At 35.0% G+C, this 22,517-nt stretch overlaps 1 protein-coding gene across 6 annotated transcripts in view; it reads left to right on the top strand.

The window, feature by feature from the left end:
* Nucleotides 1-115: 115 nt before the first annotated feature.
* Nucleotides 116-22,517, top strand: part of LMO3 (LIM domain only 3) — a 55,876-nt gene continuing 33,474 nt past the window's right edge. The window contains exons 1-3 of one of the 6 annotated variants that reach the window (XM_016159766.2): nucleotides 116-274; nucleotides 2,070-2,136; nucleotides 7,233-7,446. In XM_016159766.2, the coding sequence (XP_016015252.1) occupies nucleotides 7,241-7,446 (206 nt within the window). In that variant the 5' untranslated portion in view covers nucleotides 116-274; nucleotides 2,070-2,136; nucleotides 7,233-7,240. Of the gene's footprint in view, nucleotides 275-1,176; nucleotides 1,389-1,436; nucleotides 1,456-1,693; nucleotides 2,137-3,171; nucleotides 3,331-3,496; nucleotides 3,603-7,232; nucleotides 7,447-22,517 lie in introns of those variants that run through there. The other 5 variants (XM_016159765.2, XM_016159767.2, XM_016159768.2 and 2 more) reach the window with 5 other exon arrangements.

Consider the following 22,517-nt stretch of genomic DNA (forward strand, 5'->3'; position numbering starts at 1 on the left):
TTCTTCTCAGTGCATTGGCTGGGAGAGAGCGCAAGAGCCACACACACACACACACACACACACACACACACAGCGGCACACACGGGTGTTTTCAGAGTGGCTGGAGCAGAGAGGTGGGGTACAACAGCGGGGAGCTGTGCGGATGGGTGAGGTGTATGTGTGCCTGCTTAGACGGGCCAGAAAAGCCAAACTTAAGAAATCTGCCTATGTACAGCACAAATCAGCTGAAGGGGTTCTTATTAATCTGCCGTCTGTGACTTTCGTTATTTTTCAGGTTAGTTCTGAGTTTTGTTACTTTTTTAAGGGAGAGGAAAGCAAACTACATACTGTTTTATTATGTACGAGTCTTTGAAAAAGGGAAGGGATTAAAAATAAGTTATCAATGTTACACCATTTTTCTATATGGAGAGAAGCATAATTTAGCCTAAATATTCATGAAAAAGATGCTTTGATTTTTTTTTTTTTTAACTAGAACTAATTTAAGACTGATGGTGCTGAGAAGAAAAAAGTTTTTTGGAGTTCAACAATTAAATTTTTCTTGGCCCTTAAAACATTTCAGCCAGTGTCATTCAAATTCAGACTATTTTTAAGCTTGACCTTTGACAGGACTTTGGAAAAATCTGACAAGGATGCTATCTATGATAGTTACCAAAAGAGAAGATGACTTTGAAGTTTGAAAACTTAGAAAAAAATAGGATGCTTTAAAGCTGCCAGTGGCTTTTACAGATACAAAGTTAAGAGGACAGGAGGTTGGGGTAATGGGACCTATTTCAAGAAAAAGAAAATTTGTCAAGGCCTCTAAAACAAGCATAGAAAGAAAACGGTAACGGTGAAGATAGTCGACGACTCTGTGACCAAGTTAGCCATGAAATCATGTTTATGGGTGTTCTTGGGTGTTTTTCATTCTGGCATGTAAATTTGAAATTGTGAGAAATTCAAGTAATTGCAGGAAGTGTTTTAATTGGGGGTGGGAGGGTTTTGAGTGTTGGTCAATGAGGAACAAGTTCATAGTTTGGTTCTCGGGCCATTGGAGTAAGGGAGGAAGGGGAGTGTGTCATCCACTGGACCCTGTCTGTGTGGCAGACCTGCCCTGTGGAGCAGTGACTTTAGAGAGAGTTCATTAATGGAAGTCAGAGACCGGGCAACTGCAACCATCCCTCAGACATTTCTGAAAGGGGAGGGTTGTGTGCTTTTCCAGTGTATTCTGGTAGCAGTTTGATTCCCTTGCTTTTATTTTAATTTCCATAATTGGCAGCTTCAGAAATGGCTTTGGCAGACAGTTCGCTTTAAATGTGGCCACCTATTCCAAAATGCTCGGGTTATTTTAGGAACTCTACTCTTTTTCTCCGGAGCTCTTTCTCAGGACTTCTTTTGGACGAGTCCAAGAGGTATGGTCCTTCCTGAGTAGATTCCAGCAGAGGTCACTTTCTGTACGCGGGGTCGTCCCCGGCGTTTGTGAGTAGCATATGCATGTGGTTGTGCTGACTGCACTCGCAGCCTTGTAAATTTTCACCCTGGGAAATTAGCAACAAAGCCGGATCTGTCTCGCGGCTGCTTTGCACTTTCCGAGGGCGGCTGTACTTGACTGAGCTGCAGAACAGGCACACGAGAGCGAGCGCGAGGGAGCCAGCGAGAGAGGGAGGGAGAGAAGGAAAGGAGAGAAGAGGGGAGGGGTGGGGGCGAGAGGTAAATAGTCTTAAATCGGAAGGGAGCTGCTTCTCTGTGGTCTTGACAAGCGCTGCCTGGGCTCTGCCGGCTCAGTAATAACTGAGTGACCTTTTCTTTGGCTGTATTATGTCTGGCTGGGAAGGGATTGCGTTTTGCAGCTGAGAGCTGGGGCTTCCTTCAGCTCGGCTCCTCGCGTGCTGCTGGGTAAGTTGTCTTGAGCCAGGACGGAGAGAGAGACAGCCTCGGACTGCAGTTGCCTAAAAGGAGGACACCTGTGGCTCAGATGCGGTCAACACCATTACTTGGCGGATCCTTGAGGACCTCATTATTTTAAACTTAAAAAATAGAAATTCCTCCCCCCCCTTTTTTTCAAACAATGCTTCTTTTTGACCTTTCCCAAGGAGAAGAGCTACAAAGCAGCCACTGTGCTTTCTGAACGGCCTCCCCCTGTATCGCTTAATTGAGAAGGTAAGTGCAGCAACTGTGTACACACGCGTCGGCTTATTTGTGGTGTGTGTGTCTGCGGGTGCGCGCGTGCGTGTGCGGATGTGGGTATTTTTTTCTTCCCCAAGCCTCCTAATGAGGCATAAACTGGAGCTGCAGCCCAGCTCCGCACTGCAACTTTCGCTCGGGCTGCAGCTCTGCTGAGACGGTTTTGTTTAAATCATGTGAGGCTTCATTATTTTTATGATGAGACATGAAATAGATGCAGGCGGAAGATGTGGATGGAAGGAGGGAGAGCGGCTGCGGCGCGGAACGTCTCAAGTACGACTCGAGTGGATAATAGTCAAAGTTCACGATGAACTGCAGCATTTCCACACCCCTGACTTCCGGGGACAGAGGGGCAGAGAGAGTTTGGAATTAGGACATGTTCACTCAGGCCAAGCCCATAGGAAGAGAATTCGGTCCTGGGTTGGTTACGGACCCCCCTTCTCATTACTTACTGGAATTCTTGATCTCCCCCCACTCCAAGAGTTGAAATTACAATCTTTTGGTTCTTGTTGACACTTCTGCTTCTCCTCCACTCTGCCATAACAAAATGTGGTTCCTACGAGAAGGAAAAGTGACTATTTGGGGAGAAGGGGCTGGTTGGGGAGAAGTGACCAAAAGAGAGAGAGGTTCCGTGGATGAGGGTGCCTATGTCCTAATAGGCTGAGATTCAAACTGATGCAGTGCATTTTTACAGGGGCTACCCACATAGCCGTTATGAAATACAACTCTGATTTATGATCTTTTTCATATTGAACATGATACGCTATGCTAACGCTGCATGTGACAGTTTAATCAAATCCATTTGTTACCACGAAGCTAAAAGGGGCCGCTGGGATTTTAGGATTATGGGCAGAGTTAGGGAAGCATGTGGCTTTGTCATTCGCCATCATTTTGCACACTGCCACACTGCGAGGGGCTCTGTGTGTGCGCCGTGTCTCGTCTGGTCGCCCTCATCCCTTCCCCCCACCCCCCGCCGCCACTCCGACCCGCTCCCAAAGTGGCTTCACAATAGTCAGTCCTCGGCTGTGTGGGCTGCGCACCAGGTCCACACTTGAGCTTATTCAAGGAGACCCCCTTCTACGTCTACCTTTGGGCTTGGTGCTCAATGCGAAACCGCTGCAACTCAGGCACGCCTAAGTCAACTCATGCAGAAAAAGGAGAAAAGTTTTGGTAAGGTTACAATCTATCATACATGCACTTTGCCGGCGCTCGGCACTCTTGGCTCCTCAAAAGCCTCCCTGCTCTTCCGCTGCTTTTGTGTCTTTCTAAAAGATCCAAAATATTATTGTCGTAACTGCTTTGAAAGACTGCTGCTTAAACCAATTAATCTTGCTAGGTGCAACAAATACTGCTACATTCTTTGCAAATCATCGCTGTGTGGCTGCAAAGACACAACCACAAAAGGCTGGAGCATAACTCCGCAAGGGATTCTTTGTTAGAGTGTATGTATGTTTCTTATTTTTTTTTTTTTATTTTGCATGTGAGCTGCATCAAAATTGAACTCAGTCTTGCAAATCTCTTGTTGGCCTTTGCCAAGCACTAGCACTTTGCTGCCATGGTAACTGTAATTAAACTGATAAGAGTGGAAAAATGTCAGTATCTCTGAGCCTTGCAGCTGCATTGGAGAAAAAGGGAATCAAATTGGTTCCCAGCTCCATTGCTCAAAAAGGGGAGGGGGTGGGGGGGTGGGGGGGAGGTGGGAGTTGAAGGGGCAGAACAGAGTTAAGCAGCTCCAGCGCCTGAGATCTGGGGACATCTATTTGCATTGTTGTCCCTTAGGGGGCTTCAGCCTGTAGGGATGCTCTGGGCCAGTGAACAGAGAGAAACAAGCTTTTAGGCCCAATCCAGTTCTCCAATCAGGGCTGGGGGCTGGGAGAGGATGAAGATGGGCAGGAAGAGAGAAAATCTTTTGTTTGGTACCTCTTGGCAATCGAATGGCCGTGTTGGCCAAATTCTTTTAATCTGTGTCACTGCTCCCAGCTGCAGAACCTGCAGTCCCATTTTAGCATCTTCCTGAGGCACCTCATCTCTGCCAACCCCCTTTATGTATTCCCTCTTCCAATTCCTTTTCCCAAATTGTTCTCAGTGAATCTTCCGACGGGGACAAAATGTTTTCCATTCACTGTGTAGTTAGTCCAAAAATATAAAAGACTGTGTCTAAGTGCTGCAAATCTTTTATTATGATTATTTTTTTAAACCCCTGTGTGTTGTGGAGTTGTGGTTACTTTGTTGTGTTAACTACTGAAGCTGAGACTGCTCGGATGAATGGCACAGAACAAGGGAACATAATGGAGGCAATCAACCGTTAGGCCGCCTCACAATGCAATCCAGGCAATTAAAAGCTCACCAGAGTTTAAATGAAATGGTTCTACTTATTTCTGCACACCACACTGCACAGGCTATTATTTATGTCTTTTTTTTAATTATGATTTCCCTTAAACTGTCAAATAACTCAGAATGGCAGGGTCTCAGAGGCAATAAGAATTTCCCTCAGAACAATTTACATGCCAATCTAAAACTAGTTATGAGTCCTGATGTGCTATGAGCAACTTGTGAAATGTTTCTCAGCTCCAAACACATAACTCTACCCAGACGTGTACTTCTGGGTAGTGAGGGGAGGCTGTTTTATGCCTTTAGGTTCATGGCAAAGTGGTGACTACAAAATAGTTCTTTTTATACAGCTGGTAAAGTTGCAGAGTATTGAAAAGATTTCCTTTGCAAGAGAAATGTGATGTTTTGTCTAAAAAAACAATACCAGGATGGAGTGTGTAAAATATCAAACTCCTTTTATGCCCAAGGCCAAACAGAATGTAAGAGTTTCAAATATTAATTGGCCTCTGAGTGCTAAATTAAAATGTCAACACAACAAAAAACATTTTGTGAAGACAAGCAGGGTAGTGTCGCTTGTGCCAAATGTTGGTATACACAACGCAGGGAAATATATAGAGCTTAGCTACCACTAAGAAGGATTTTTACAAAAAAATTTTAGCTTTGTGATATATAAAAAAATAATAGCCTTATAAATTGGATAATTGGAATAGCCACTCTTAATATATCTCTAGATGTTTTCAATAATGAAATCCAGAATGTCATTTAGTAAATCAAAACTTCCCCCCTCCCCAGGTATATGGTTAAGAGGCACTAGGGTCTGATCTGTGCTATAATTAATGGGATTCATCCCTTGTGGAACCTTGCTAGAAGACAGTAACTAGTTCTGATCAAAGAAACTTCATTTGTTAGAAGTTCTAGAGAGTGAGATTTAGCAGAGCTATCAAGGGTTATGATTAATCTACACTAGACCCTGAGCTCCTTCAAAGAAAAGGAACAGAAAGCAGGCTACAGGAATACCACCTGCTCTTCTATACAAACCCAGCTGCTAGTTTGCAGCTCCGTGGACCACGGCTATGCATATCATACAGAAAGAACAGCTTCTCTGTTTTCTTCTGTGTTATTCCCCATTCCATTACTCTACCAACTTATTTTCTAATGGAGGCTCAACTTCATAACAATATTCCTGCAATTCATGTATTATTTGTAGCTAGAAAAGTTTTCAGCTGTGAGAGTTTGTTGCCTTCATGTCTCTTATTAGTGTGATTATAAAAGAAAATGATTGCGAAGGTAGTAGAGATGAAGCCTCCTTCATAAGACATTAAAGAAAACTGATGAAGCTTTAACTATTTTGGAGTAAAAAAATATTCAGAAAATACTCAAATTATGGCATTTCTTTTCTTGAAACTGTTTCGAATGCATATATATTTGATGTTTTTTATCCTTCCATGTCCAAGTTTAAAAACTTTATGCCGAGGAAGTATGACATAGCAGTGTAATCTCTGGACTGTAAGAAAGCCACCAACTCTAATGTTTAACTGTTGTTCAGCTTTGAGCAAGTTCCTCAATGTCTCTTAGGCCCCTGTGTATCATAATTTATAAAATGACTGATTTAGAATTTATGATATCTGTGGTATTTTACAGTGGTTTAAATGTGTTATTTGATCAATGTGAAGCTCTGAATAGTTGCTCCAGCTTTTTTTTTTAAAGGAAAGCAGAAAAAATTCAAAGGTGAATATTCTTTCATTGAATAAAATAATTCAGTCAAGTTGTAAAACCCATTGAACCCAGCTAGACTCTTTATTTATGATGGAAATATATCTCCGAAATATACAAATGTCTCTATGTATAGTATAGCTTTACATAATATATGAGTATAATACATTTATCTTTGTATCTGTAATTTTATGTATATTTAGACTTTGCCTTCTGTTGCTTTTTTCTTCTATAAAATAAGTGCATGTTTATGGTAATAAATTACATAATCCCATATTTTAGTTTTATTAGAAAAACAGGTAGTAGTATACTGTTAGGTAATCTGCCATTAACAGGGCACTGAATGATGCTTGTAAGTATACCTTTTTTTATTTTAACATGATGAATATTTTGAAATGTCAAGGGCACAAAAGTATTTGGACGCAAATGAGTAATATAGGATTGATGAGCTTTTGGGGTGACTCTACTGTGTACTTAAGTATAAACATTTCTACTGCTAAGTAAGGATAGTATAATCCCATGAGAGTACACTCTCCTTCTATCATCAAACACATATTAAGTGAAATTTTTAATCAATTAAAAAAAAACTCATTTTTGACTCCTATAGAGTGTGCATGGACTAGTTTGTTAAATAGCTTTCTTTTAAGATTGTTAGCCATTTACTCGCGTTTTATTCCTGAAGGAATCACTCTGTAGAGAATGGGGACACTACAAAATTATTTAATGTGTTTTAACTTCGTGTAAATGAGGTAATCTTACTTATGTACAACACGAATTCATTACTTTCGCCACTTTACATGTTTGGTTATAAATTCTCTAACAAGGACTTTATATAGTTTGAGCCTTCCTGTTTCCAAAATTTAGTTTGATTTTAATATGGCCCTAAAAAAGAAAGTTTAATATTCTTTGAAAAATGCAATGTTAAATATTTAACTTATTTGAGATCTTTTGACATCTTCTGATTCTTTCTTGTAAGTCCCAGCTCTCTCTCTCTTTCTCTCTCTCTTTTTTTTTCTGTCTTCCTTTAGGTATACAAATGCTCTCAGTCCAGCCAGACACCAAGCCGAAAGGTTGTGCTGGCTGCAACCGAAAGATCAAGGACCGGTATCTTCTAAAGGCACTGGATAAATACTGGCATGAAGACTGCCTGAAGTGTGCCTGCTGTGACTGTCGTTTGGGAGAGGTGGGCTCCACCCTGTACACTAAAGCTAATCTTATCCTTTGTCGCAGAGACTATCTGAGGTAGGAATTATCCTTGCACACCAGTGATGACTGGATTCCTTTTAAAATACTTTTGTAAGTGTATTTTTTGTTTATTTGTTTCATTTCCTTACTACCAGCCTGTATTCCTGAAAGATGTTGACCTGTCAGCTTTCAAATTGTTGCCAGGTGCCTATTACGCAAATTTTTGCTTAAGCAATAGTCAACAACACACAATATCTAAAGTGTTTCGATTTGGCTTGCCTGTATGCCCATATTAGGGATAGGTTATTCCATCGCTTGTATTGAAACTGCCAGTTCATGTCAAGGATGTATTTTGTAGAAATCATACAAATTTTTTATTAGACCACAGGTGACAAGGTAGGCTGAGCATAACATAAAACTATTCAGGTATCTTTCTGTTTCAGAATTGTCAGAGAAATTCTGTTTGTAATTCTTAAATGGCATTTATCAGTATTTTACTGTACAGTTTTGAAAACTTTCCTCAAGTGTAGAATTCATCTTTCCTCCATGGCATGCCAAGTCATCATCACAAAAACATCACTTAGCATTAATAGTCTCAGATTTGCCAGTAGCTTTATGGAAATTAACAAAGTAAAGATCACCATCATTTTGGGGAAAAGATACCCATTCTCCGAACTATAGACATCTAAACAGTTTCAGTACAATACAGATGTTCTTGCTTTTGAAGCCATGAAGTCAATTTAACTTTGTTTCCCAGTATTCAGTACTTAACACATGGACTTCTATTTAAGTAAAATTATTTTTCTTTCCAGAGAACTTTGTGACTTGATTCAGCTGCAAATTACTTTTATTAATAAAGAAGAATCAATCAAATTAAAGAAATGATATATGGCGTCATTTGAGTTTTCATATTTGATACAATTAATCATTTTTCTAGTCTGACATTAAGCGATTTATTTAAAATTTTTTCTCTTATGACACAAAATTTATCAATCAACTCTAACTCCTTAACTGTCTTGATCATTTGGGGCGGTCCTTTTTAGGAAATTTGGCGCGTCTTAGTATATAACTCCGTTATTTTCAGTCCACTTTAATTTTGATATATAAAAGCATACTGTTTGATTAATGGTAGTTACAAGAGGGTGAATTCAACACTGTTTTTCAGATTCTACTCTTTCCCCATCTTAGAACTGCCTCATCTGACAGCCTCCTGACTAATTATGACCACTTGTTACTACTTCTCAGTGATCTGAGGGCACAAAATACATGCAAGTTGCCAACAATGGGAAGTGAATCTCTATAGCCAGGATTTTCCTCATTGCAGTGGCAAAACTAATCAGAATTAACTTATTGCGTGAATTCTTTTAGAACTGCAGTCTTTGAACTTTTCTCTTTGAAATAAAAATTTCTCCTCCGCTCATTGTGAATTAGAGCCTCATTTCCACATAAAGCATTTGTATTTGCTTGTAGTGATTTAACACTGCTTGCTAATTTTGCTTCATCTTTACCAACCAATAGTCATGGATTTTTGACTTTTTTTCTTTTTTTTCTTTTTACTTTTACATTTATTCACAACTACAGTACCTCAAATGGATTTATGTAAGAATGCCCAAACAATAAGTTTATATAGTCTTGGCAAGGTTGAGGTATCCTAATAAGTAATAAAGATAGATTTGAGTGAAATTTAATGAAAAGCTTCTGAAAGATCTGGATTTTTAAAATCAAAAATATAGATTTGCCACTGAAATACATCGGTCCTGAGAAAAGCTGTTTTGCAATTGTCTATACAGTATCGAACAGAGAAAGTAACCTTAAACTTGTTTTATTTTATTTTTCCTTATAGTAATAAAAATACAATGTTCAATCGCCATTTGCTATCTCAAATAAGTGTTTTCTTAAAGGGAATTTTCAAAATAGTTTTCATATCAGAAATCAGAAATCCTATCTATCTCTAAAAGAGTCTATATATTGCTTTTTGTCTGGGTAATTACTGATAGGTTCAAACTTTCAGTGCTTGTTAACTTATTTAAAAAGTTTCCTATCTTTTAAAATAAAACCCTGGTCCTGATTGCCAACATATTCATTTCTCCAAGTACAATTTCCTCCTAAATCGGTCATTACCACATTAATGGCCAGTTGTTATGTTAACAGCCTAAAGGTTGTTAACATTTCAAACTAAGTTAACAGCAAGCTTATTCCTTATTTAAACTGAAGGTTTGTTGTATATAATGTGACTTCTTCTGGCAATTAGTAATTCAGCGACACTTGAAAATTGCAGAAGTGAAATGTGGAATTGGTATGTGTATAAAGTACTGTGTGATGTGTTACAGATTATGCCACAGATGTGGTATTTATGTTTATGTGGAAAGTGTGCATTTCAATGAAATTGTGTGGATATTCAAAGGCATATGTCTCTGATTGGGAAATTAAAGTAGTCTGATTCTGCATGTCAAATGGACAAATACAATCAGACAAAATTTATTTATAAATTAATTTCTTTGAATTGTATAATAGTCATTCAAAATATTTATTGAATGCCTGCTGTTTGAAAGGCATAATTTTAGATAATGGATGAAATAACTAATAGAAAAATGGAGGTTTGCCTTAAATTGTTACTATCCAACTGTTTATTAATTACATAAATCTGCAATGTGATCTGTGAACAAGTAGTATTCTGTGGCTATTTTTCCAAGCTTTGAAAATAATTTTCCTCATTTCTGTACTGTTTGTGTTTGGCCATTTAAATCCTATTAAAAAGTGGTTTGGTTTGGTTTTTGGTCTTCGGATAATATATAATTTCTTTGAGGCACCAAACAAGCCATAAATAACTCACAGTTTGTATTTCTCTGTCTAAATCACTAGACATCTAAGTAAGAATATGGAAAATGACAGAAGAAAATAGTTTACCTGTATTACTAAATTGCTGGCTTTGGTATTATCCTGGGCTAGATAATTTTTTTGTATCTGAAGAAGAGTAACATATTTTTGCCAATTGTATTAACTTCCAGATAACTTCTTCCAAGAAAGAAAACAAAAAGACACTTCTAATACTAAACAATGAGTTGAAGTTTTTATACTTTATTTTGTGTTAATTGGAGCAGTGGTAGTACTGGCATGTTTTTACAAGTTCTTTAAATGATGAATCCAAGAATTTAAATCATAAGATATTTTCTTAAGTTATCGAAACTATTACTGTGGCATTTTTGATTTCTCTCAGATTTCTTTTTTTCCTTTCTGGTACAATTAGCTATATTTAAGGAAAAGAAAATACTTTATAGTTTATGTAGTTAGTTTTAAATCTTAACAGTTCACTTTTCATAACAGCGCTGGTAAAATGTTTTTTGTTGTTCTGTAGAGTATAAAATGCACAGATCTAATGTGAGGAATTTGCCAGTTTGTAGGCTCGTTCACCTTCAGAAACAGAAGGATTGACTTTTAAAAACTTTCCCTATTAACTGCCTTCTGACTTAAACTATTAAGTCAATTTGCCCATCAATATTTATATACCAAGACCTAGAAATGTATCTGTTAAAAATGTATCCAACACATTTATAACTTTATATTTTTAAAAGTGGAGCTTTTGATCAATTAGACATGGAAGCATCTTTGTACCTTGAACTAGAGCTTAAAATAGACTGTCTAAAGTAGATTAACAATTATTGTGTTAAAATAGCAGTTTTAGTAGTGACATTTACAAGACTCTAACGACTGCCAGACTATCATCCTTATTTCAGTTTGGAAATATGAATAAAGCAGTTATAGTAAGAGTTTTAGAATTAAGATTTTGTGGCACATGTTAAAAAGTAAAACCAGGAAAAATAAAATATTTTTCAAACTGGTGGCAATAAAGGATATCAGAATTTATCACTCAAGCTTTTGGGCAATTTTTGCGTGCGTGTATATGTTTTGTTGTTGTTAAGCCTGAAACTTATTACTTGTGGTATATTTTAAGCATTAAGTCAATATAGCTATATCTTTCATCTCTATGAATGGTGTCTGACCAGAGAATATATTCAAAGCTGTTTGCTGTGATATGTGCCATGGAAGCTACTTACAGATTTATATAAGCTGAAAATATCTTATATAAATTTTAATGCAATTTGCTATTTTTATATGTGAGGATGATTTGTTTAAAATGAAGCTACTAGGAAAGAGTGATGCTTCGTGCTCCATCAGAGTTGCCAATTAACAAAAAGGATTTAAAGTTGCTATGCTTACTACAAATTTTACATACTTTTAATATAATAATATAATAACTTTAAAATAGAAAGTTAAAATTAAATGCTACATAAAATATGACTCCAGCTATAACTTTATTTTACATTGATCAAATCTGATGCCTCTAAATTTTTATGTAAGGTTAAATTTTTATTAGTACATAATTAAGGCTTTAAAAGTAAACATGAATATGTTAATATTATTTTATGTGACAATTCACTGCATAAATTTTTTTTTAACGTTGAATAAAATGTTTATTGTTTTTTTCCTTCATTATCATCTTTTTAATATTAGGCAGTTGATAATATTTCCCCAGAAAGCAGTAAATTATTTTTACTTGAAAAATTACTTTTATTTTAAATTCTGAAAATGTAAACTCTTACGTGGAGTGGAACTCCTCCCAAATAAGTTTTTTTCTTCTCTACAAGCTTCATTTAAGCTTTCTTAACACTTTATTATAGTCATAACTTTTACCATATTTAAATGTCTAAGCTAATCTTAGTATTAAAAAATATTTTGACATCTGAGTGTATTAGGCTCCATGGTCTGTTAAAAAATAGTTATATTGCAAATTGTCTTACCTTATTTATAGCCTTGTAAAAAGTTGTAATTTATGTTCATTTTTCTGCTTCTCATAGTAAAGAATTATTAAATTCTATTTAAATTATTTTAGACTATATATCGGGCATAGACAAGTACATATCAAGAGTGATAATTTTGTTTTGTACAAACTGTGGGACAGTGTCCCTTACTTTGGAAAAAATTGGTGGTTTCACACCAGACTTCCTCAGTGACAACCTCTTTGCAATAATCTCTTCAAAAGATTTTCTCTACATGGAAAATTTCTTATTTATAAATTTATCAACAATATCTTTCTGTCCTTAATTCTGTGATGCATCTGTTTTCAGTGAATAAGTATTTAATATAATTATTTTAGTTTTGTGGATTTTTGCTTTGGTTCATTTGGCAGATTTGAGGTATTTTCACTGAAAATAACACACACCCCAAGAAAAAATATTAAAAATACAAAAATACTTTATACTACTTTTATATCTTTACCATATTTTATCTTTTTTAAAGCATGGAATACTTAAGTCAGGATAGTTTTTACACATAAGATGGATAAGTTAGACATACCTGACTTAGCAGAAAAAAAGATTCTGTTTCTACAAGTATATTTAGGATTAAATGCATCTGGAAGAACTACATTTGAGAATTGCTAAAATTGCTTATTTTGCACTTTATAAATACATAGAACTCTGGAAAAGAATCTCTATTTTTGGTTGCTCTTAGAGTATATCAAAGTAAGCCAGCACTTCATTTATAAACTCACCATTAACTTCCATTAAGTGACTAATAATAAATTTCGATGCTGTGTTTTGACTACATAAACGTAATTTATTAAGGAATCTCATTTTTAAGGTTTGCTAAAAAGTAGTGATTCTGTAAATGGTTTTGATGAATATAGGCATTGTAGAAATGCATTATGTGGTTCAGTTTTCTGCCTCACATAAAAATTATATAGCCTATAAAAGGATTGCACCAACCTAAATGGCCATTGTATTTTCCTTCATTACATGGTGAGACATTGAGATCTTATTTTGGCACTTGGTTTGAAAACATTTTCCACTTCCTATGGGAATATCTTATATTATTCAAAATTATATTCTGTAACTTCGTTCTATCTTCCAAAAAAAACTTACCTAACATTTCCTCACTTTTATCAATAAACAAAATATATGAATTGTAAATGCAGAACAAGATCTTGAGAATGAGGAAAGTAACAATAAAAATAGCAACGTTCTATTCAACTGACCAGATATATTTTTTTAGGCAGCATTTGCATTAGCCGTGTTTCTTTTGAAAGGCATTTTCCTTTTGTTTTCATTTTTCAAATTGGTTTTTGTAAGTAATTACTCCTAGTGATATGTGGAATTTCTCCTATTAAGCATTTAAAGTGGTGTAGGTATAGATGTGCATGCTGTACATGCAGATATTAGAATCTAAATAACCTTAGAATAAACATTAACTTTTGTCATAATTGACCTTCGCCAGATCGCTATGGTTTCACCAGGCTCTGAAACATATAAATTTTAGATATTGATGCCAGTTAATTTTTTGGTATTGGGAACTGGAGCACTGACTTATTCTAACAGGGTATTCACCATTCAAAGAGGAAAGACAAGTGTTATAATAACGATAGAATGCCAAATTTATTCTGTTGTGATTTTTGTCACCCAATTCTGTCTTTCTCAGCTCTGTGGAGTTTGATACTGTCTGTTCTATTTCTATTCCTACCATCACAACATACTTGTTTTGATGATTAACCATACATTTCTCTCTTCAAAGTATTTATAAGAGATGTATTTTGGAATGGAAGTTTACATTGTGAAGCAAGAAATGTGGCGGTTAGATTTTCATGTCTTACTCGAAAGCAATTTCTTTTGCTTATTAAGCTTTTTTGCCCCTTACGATCGAGATCAATGGATAACTTTTCTCTAAAGAAATTAAAGTCTAAGCTTACTCTTTTATTATATCCATCAAATGTATTTACTACATCGACAAACTACTCACATCAGTCACCTGTGCATTTTGCTTTCCGCCCTGTATTATCGAAACTTCCTAATAGACATTTTTCCTTCTCAATGATATTTTTTATTGTTAGGTAAAGATTCTAAATGTTTTGTTAAATTGTTTTCTTCCTAGTGTTAATTGTTTATAATGAAAAAAAAACATCTATAGCTGTGGGCTTTACTAGATTTTTTTTTTTTTTTTAAATCACACTTGAGAAATAATCATCTTGGAATAGTCAGATCCCTGATTTGAAGTTGGAAAATTAACATTAAGCTGCATGTATTAAGTTAGACTCTAACCAGCGTGTGTTGTTATGATTCAATTTAATATTAAAAACTCTCCAACTGGGCTACTGGGAAAATAAAAGACTCTTAGGAATTCAAAGATTATTTGCAGAGTATACCAAAGCCATATTTAAGTAAAACTGTTATTACTAATGAAGTAATGCATCATCTACGTTAAACCTATTCTGTTAATAAAAACAAAATCAGTTTTAGTAAACATAAATATCTAATATGACAAGGACTAGTAAGAGGGCAGGGAACTTCATAAAATGTGCTAATGCTAACATCCAGTAGTAATCTAAATACCACAGAGAAAAAATAAATGCCCATATCATTTATGCCATGCAATCCCAACAGGCAACTTGAAGGGGAAAATAGCAAATTTTCAACTTTGCTAGATTATTCTTATTTTTGAAAACTTTTAGAACAATACTGTTTCTCTTATAGCAGTTCTGACAGCGATGCAATGATTTTTGAAATTATTTTATTCTTGTTTTCAAAATATTTCAAAATCTCTTACATAATGTCCTTTGATAGATTGCTCACATTTCACCAAAAATAGCAGAGTCAAGACTTATATTTCAAAACATCTCATTGTGTTGGACATGATAATTAATTTGCATTTTATCAACTACTCAATAAAAATATATTCTGATGAACAGCTACATGTTAGATTGGGTAAGGTGAGTGATTTAGTACCTATTCTTTAGCTTGGGTGGATGAGATGGCAGTGGGAGAGACAAATGGAAAAAACAATCATAATTTCTAATACTAAATATGAGTTTTAGTTTCAACGGGCAGGTTTTTTTTTTTTTGTATTTTACAAACGAGATATTCAATTATACTGTGAACATAATTTTAAAGCCTGCAAGTATTTCATGTGAATATTTGTGGAGGGATCGTTTGTGCTTTGGAAGATACGAAGAAATTAAAAGTTATCGAATTGCCTTAAAATTTATAAACTACTATTTTCTGTTGCCATTTATTAGGGGAAAAAAATGAGAAATGTTCTGAGCTATGAGTCCCTTCTTTCCATGGCGTGTCCTTGATGAGCAAGTAGTATTGGTGTTTATATTTATGGTCACACGTCTTGCTGTCTAACAATTTAAAAATGAGACCATTTAGTCACCTAACAAATATCTGAGTGCCAATACTTCATTCCTATAAAGAATGAATATAGAATATATTTCCAATTGGTTTTGTATAATATATAAATATAAAGTTATCAATATTTTACCGTTTAGAGAACAAGGTAGCCAGTGTGGAAAATTTGGAAAGGATGTAGAGACAAGTTTTTTTTTTTATATTTTCTACAACCGATGGAGTCATCATTGTTTTTAAGTAACTAAGTAAAATATATAAAGAGTTTTGGTCTAATTATATCCCATGCTGCCAATATAGAGAATGAGGAAAGGTACAATCAAGAGAGAATTTGAAAAATTTTGAGAAGGGAGTTTATACATAATAAGCAAATTATAGTTCTAAATTATATTATACATTATTATTTGTAAATTATAAATTATAGATCTTATAAATTATAAATTATATATTATAAAAATAAGTAAAAATTGGGCTGTGTAAAAGTCTTTTGTAAGTCAGTAGTCTTATAAAAACTGAGCTTCAAGCTTCATAGTTATGTTTTGGATGTAGAATAAGATAGCATTCATTAGCTCTAACTTTCACATTGTTTGCATTGTTTCGTCTCTTATCACAGATATGGGTACAGTTTCAACAGCGATACAATTGATGCACCTCGCAAAAACACTTAGCATTCCTGGTCCCCATTTTCCCATTCAACAAATATTATTATTCTATATGTTCTACTATACAAAGCCCTGGATACAGCACTGAAAAAAAAAAAATAAGACACAGTAATACTTTGCCCCTTGTAGAGTTTATATTCTAGTTAAGGGAAACAGATAATCAACAAAACAACTATTGAGTACATTAGGATGATAAACACTACAGGAAAAATAGAGCAGTGTAAGGGGTTTGCAGAATTTGTATTTATGTGTATGTGTGTGTGTGTGTGAGAGAGAGAGAGAGACAGAGACAGAGAGAGGGAAGGAGGGAGAAAGATTTGAACAACTGAATGAAGTACACAGGGACAGCCTTGTTGAGATGGTGACTTGAGTAAATACCTGAAAAAAGTGAAGGACCTAGCCATGAGAATGTATAAGGAAGACATCATTCTGGATACAAGGAACAGCCAGTACAAAGACCTTGGGATGGGAGCTTTTCTAATGCATTTGAGGAGCATCAGGGATGTTAGTGTGGTTAGAGTGAGCGCAGAAGAAAGGCTTAGAGGCAACCACTATATGGTCCTGCGTTATACCCTGTTGTTAAAACTTAACATGCACCTATACTTTTCTAAACATCCTCCAAGGAAGTGGTAGTACAATTGGCCCTCTACATTTTCAGTCCGCAGGTAGGAATCCATAGATGTGGAGAGCTGGTTGTATGTATTTTTTCTATGCCATTTTATATAGGGGATTTGAGCAAATGCAGATTTTGTTTTCTGCTGTGGTCCTGGAACCATTTACCTGAAGATTTGAGAAACACGGTGACGTTTATTTGGTTAGGCTATTATGAACTGAATTTTTTGGGGATTATAGAACTCATCTGCTAAATTAAATGGGATTAGTTTTCATTTATTATTTACTGGTAGATTTTTTTTTGGGGGGGTATGTCTTTTTATTTGGACTCAGTGATGACGCTGTGTGATTAAGTAACAGCTGTGAGACGTGAATCTCAAATAGACCTCAGGATTTGGTCATTTGCCTATGTTGCCAGTTCATGGGTTATAGTGTAGTTGTATGTTTATGTTTAGGTCGGCACATCTACATACATCTACCAAAATGGTTAATGGACTCTTTATACATTATAATATTTCAATGTGAGACACAAAGGAATGCCCAAATTGATGAACTAAGGCTGCCAAAACAGACTGTAAAGGGGTAACAGCTGGGCCAAAGATGTCCTTAAACTCTGTCCTGGTCACAATGTAATTGATATTTTTTGAATAGGTCATAAAAATTGCAAAGATGTGGATTTTGCAAAGCCTGCCAATTTCTACTCTTGAAGTGGAAACATCAGTTATTCTAGGTCTGAAGGGTGAATTTTTTCATTATTTTTAAAGTCAAGTTTCACTTAATTAAATTACTTTCTAGTACAAAACATTTAAAATAACATATTTACTGTAATTATCATAAATGTTTCTGAATCCAGCATTTAGAGAAAATACATATTGTTATTTAAAACTATTTAATCGCATTCTTGATGAGATGAGACAAAACAGTGTTCTGTTTATACTTAATATTTCTCACCCCTACCCTAATCCTAGCTCACTAATTTTAGTTTCACATCAGGAAGAGCTAAATCTTCAAACCTTAAAGATGAATATGCATTCAAAACTAAAAGATTAATATACACTCCCATTTTTAAGAATGGGATTTGTATGTAAAAAACTGTCTTTACTTTTAAAAATTAAATAAGTTAAATAAAACTTCAAATGTAAATCAAGTACTTGGGCCTGTATTTATATTTATAAAATGGGCTGGTATGCGTCATAGGTATTGGTGGAGAAGCTGGGCTAATGTGCCTTGAATCTGAAAACGCAGCACAGTGTGAATGGGTGAGCTTTCAAAATGGTGGCCATCTAGGTGCTTCTTGCACAAAGTGACTAAAAGCATACCTTTTAGAAAGCTGGGTGGGAGGTGGTGGCCAAATGGCTTTATAGGTCTTAATTCCCCTTGACCCCCTGCACATCTTTGTGCTCGCTTCTGTTATGCTATGGAGCAGTCCTCCTATACTCTGGCAGATGAGCAGCTGTTGTAATGGCCATCTTGTCCTGGTTGACTGGAACACCTACGTTCCTGATCACTTGGCGATTCTCACCTTTCCAAGTGGATCAATTTGAGCTTGATTTTAAGGAAAAATCACTTGATCTTGAGCTTATTATTTGCTTGGTGTTTAAATCATCTCATTAATGGTGATTGTTAAACTAACCATTATCCTTGGAAGAGAGATCACATGCTTATTTCACTACAGGTGTTAAATGCTTTATCTCCTGAGTTTACTCTGGATTTCTCTAGTGATGTAAAAAAAGTTATACATTTTGAGGAGATTAAAATGTTTTTTCATATATTTCTGATTTTCCTTTGAGGATTTTTCTGCTGAGTGGTAAACAGACTTTCATTTTCACCGCAACTCAGGTTTTTACTGATTCTAAAGTCACAAGCTTAGCCTATATTCATTTTGACATAGTGTATTTTAAATCGTTTTGCTATGTGTTTCTCATTATTCTACCACATGGGTGTTGCCCTACCCCCTCCAAGTATCATTAATGGCAAATTAGTCATGTATTACTAATATGATGCATTTATCTGCTGGTTTTAACCTTCTCCAAATATCATTTTATATAAAGAAAAAACTCAGAGCAGTTTTTGCTAATTCCTTAAACATCTTCCAAATGAGGTAAAGTTAGACCTAATCCCTAGGTTTTAGATTTAAAGTCTGCCCAATTCTGCTACATCCTGGCTATATGTTCCTAGACAAGTTATACAACCCATCTTAAGTCTCAGTTTACTTGTGTGTAAATAGGAATATCACTGAGTTACGAAGGTAAGAGAGTTTGAAAATTAAACAGAAGATGAAAAAAAATTAAATTGAGGTTTAAGAATGGTAATCAAGAATATGAAAAATAACTATAATAAGGTATTTTACCAACTTTTCACCTATGAAAAAAAAATAGATGAAAAAATGCCTAAATGCCATTTCTACCCAAAGCCATATAGGAAAAAAAATATTTAATGGTGAAAATTATTGGAATCTGGAATGGGTTGTTAAATTAAGATTATAGTATAGTTTGCATAAATTAAGATTAATTTGAATCTCTGGGAATTATTGACTTGGGATTTCCTTTGTAACTGATATGGTAGTTTTCTGAAATATATGCCCATGCTCTCCACATTTTAGCATGTGAAAGTCGTATGGCCTTGTAAAGCATTATGTTTAATATTCCATAGGGTAGAATTATATATAAAATTTCAGTGTGCTCAAGGTTTCCTTTATAGTCTTGATTTCTGTATGTTTTTCCTCAGGTGGCAAGGACAATTGAATGCCAATATCTTTTAACTCATATCCTTTGACACAGTATTCTCTAAATAGTTTGATTAAATACCTCTATTCCTAAAGAAATGCAAGTGTGCACTTTCAATATAAATATATATTTATCAATCATAAATACTTCATTGTACATTTTTAAAATTAGGAAACAGTGTTTAAAGGATGTTATAAAATAAATGGAAATGGAAATGCTAATAATTGTTTAAGCATCCCTGGGATCTGTGCACACCCAATATGGAGAGCACTATTATTTCTTAATAGCTTTTTAAGCTTAATTGAAAGTTATTTGGTAGTGATATTTGTCAGTAAAAGGGGAGAAAGACCAATACTTTGGAAAAGAGTTGTATCAGAGAGATGTGATAGTTGTTTGAAAGAAAAGGACTTTCTAAACATGAGCTAATATGCCTTCCTCTGTCCATTTAATATTAAATCAAGGTTTTCTTTCAAGAGAAATATGGCCATGTGTGCAGACTCTTTTCTAATGCTATACTAGCTATACTATAGCCACTGGCAACATTAATATGATGCAGGGTTTCCTTCTCCTCCACAACCTCCTATTCAGGACACGGTGAGATTTTAGACAGATAAATGCTAAGAGAACCCTATGTACCAAAGGCAGTGTTTACTGCATGTAATACATATCATTGTTTGTCTCCTGTAGTGAAAAATACTTGTGTCATGCTGTTAAAATGCACTCCTGACAGACCAGTGCTTGCTATTATAGGGTCCATTGCTTAAAAAAATGATACACTGACAGAAATACAATTTAAGAAAATTTAACACCAAGGGTAGTCAACCATGTAGGCTACTATTAAGGGGCCAAAACTCAAGGCCAGGGGTTTATTTAAAAAAGAGGCACAGTTTATTTGCTAGTAGTAGGCAAAGTTAAAAGGAAAAAAAAAGTCGAACTTGAATTCCTTGCTCCCTAGTCTGTAGAAAATTAATGAAAGTAACAGTTCAATAAGATTTTATTGCAGAAATGTTTAAGTGAAACATTTTAAGAATGCTTCAGAATTTTTAAACAGTTACTTACCATTTAGAAAGCTGTAACACTGCAGTGCGTAACAAATTGTTAGCATTGGATCCGAGGCACACCCAGTGATTTTCTTAAAATGTGTAGTCAGTGCTGGTTAATTGGAATCACTTTGGTCATTTTATTTTTGTGCGTGTAGCTTATAAATATATTTGAGATTGACAGGTCAGCAGCACCCACAATTACTATAATTTAAAATGTAAGCTATTGTCCAAGTACTCTATGGGCATAGTTTGGTAGTTAAATGCATCGGATTTATAACAAAGCCTTTTGAGAAGGAAAATAACCAAGTATGAGATGTGATGAGATATGTTAGATTTCAGAAGAGTACAGAATGTTCTAATGAATAAACTGCTACTGAATGATGATAAAGCATATGTTTTTAAGCTATCACATGGCTCTGTTATTAGGGGAGAAAATTCCATGAATTTAGATGAGATGTATTATCTAATTTTACCATTTTAAAAACAAATCTGCCATCTAGTAATATCTGCCAACTGTGTATGGATTACATGTTCCTTTGGGAAAAAGGTTACAAAAGTAATACAATAAATAATCTGAGCTTCAAGGAGCTTAACTCGAGTATCAGAGAAATAGGAAAAAAAAAAAAAAAAAAAGCACCATCTACTGCTATGAAGCATCTCAAGATGTGTATCTTACATTTTCTACCCTGATGGTATATAGCCTTATTGCCACACCCTAGGACAGGCCTTGGGAGGCAATTGATCCTGCCAAGAAAGCATGTCCAAAGACAGAAAGCATTATCTTTGCAGATGTTCCCCCAAATTCAGTTGGCTTGAATCTGACAATATTATACAACAGATTTTTTTGATTTTTTTTCTATGAACGTGGAAGGTAATATGTACTGTGAAATTTGTCCAGGGCCTCTGTGACTCAGCTGTGTGTTGGAGCAGACCCAGCAATGTTTTCTGAGGAAGACTGATCCTCAGCTCTCCTTGACACAGACATGTAGTGACTTTCCATTTATGCATGTTTTAGTTAAATTTCTAAATTTCATATGTGGACTTTATCATACTATGGTACTGCTTCAGCTTGTGATTTTACCAGAGATTATAGCTTTGAATACTGTTTTTCAATGTTTTTTTAAAAGTTATCTGAAGGAAATAATATTTATGGTGGATTACCTGAAAAACTGGATATTAAGCTACTTCTTCTGATAGTTTTAAGTTTATCCTTTGGATCACTCCAGAGAGCTACGCACTTGACCTTGATTCCTATTGTTTCGGCCTTTCACAATTTTTCACAGAATTATACATCACAGTTTTACCATAAGCTTGTGTTAAGCATATTTTGATAAGTAAATTCCATGTCTTGGGGATGCTGTTGTGGATTTTGTTTATTGTATCATACACAATGTCCTACAGACTCACTGTTGAAATTTCCTCCAGATCTTAGAATAGGAAAAGTTCCTGGAACTCTAAATAATTAAATGGTATTTTTCTTGGCCCTTTGAATCATATATTTGTTTACATCTTTTTTCTTTGTCTCCTAGGAAGCTAAAATTCAGATTTACTTTTTTTTTCTCACAATAGCATGATATGCTAATATATTCTCCAAACTTTTGTATTCTCTTAACCATATTTTTTCTTTATTATGGTATCTGAAGCTATTAATCTGAGGGTGATTTTTGCATTCATTGAAATGAAATAGTTTAAATAATTGGAACGAGTGAACAATAATGGAGAAAAAAATAGAAATAGGAGCGCAGGGCCTAATGCATGAGAAATGCTGATAACTGAATGAAATTTGGGAAAAGGTGGATGTGACAAAATTAATTCTCTAGTCTAGAGATTATATATAAAATATAGGCAGATATGAACAATATTTGTAACAGCATTTGAGCTTACTGTATTCAGGATGAAGACAGTAGC

This window comes from Rousettus aegyptiacus, unplaced genomic scaffold (genome assembly GCF_014176215.1).
Source record: "Rousettus aegyptiacus isolate mRouAeg1 unplaced genomic scaffold, mRouAeg1.p scaffold_m13_p_2, whole genome shotgun sequence".
NCBI classification, from domain to species: Eukaryota; Metazoa; Chordata; class Mammalia; order Chiroptera; family Pteropodidae; genus Rousettus; species Rousettus aegyptiacus.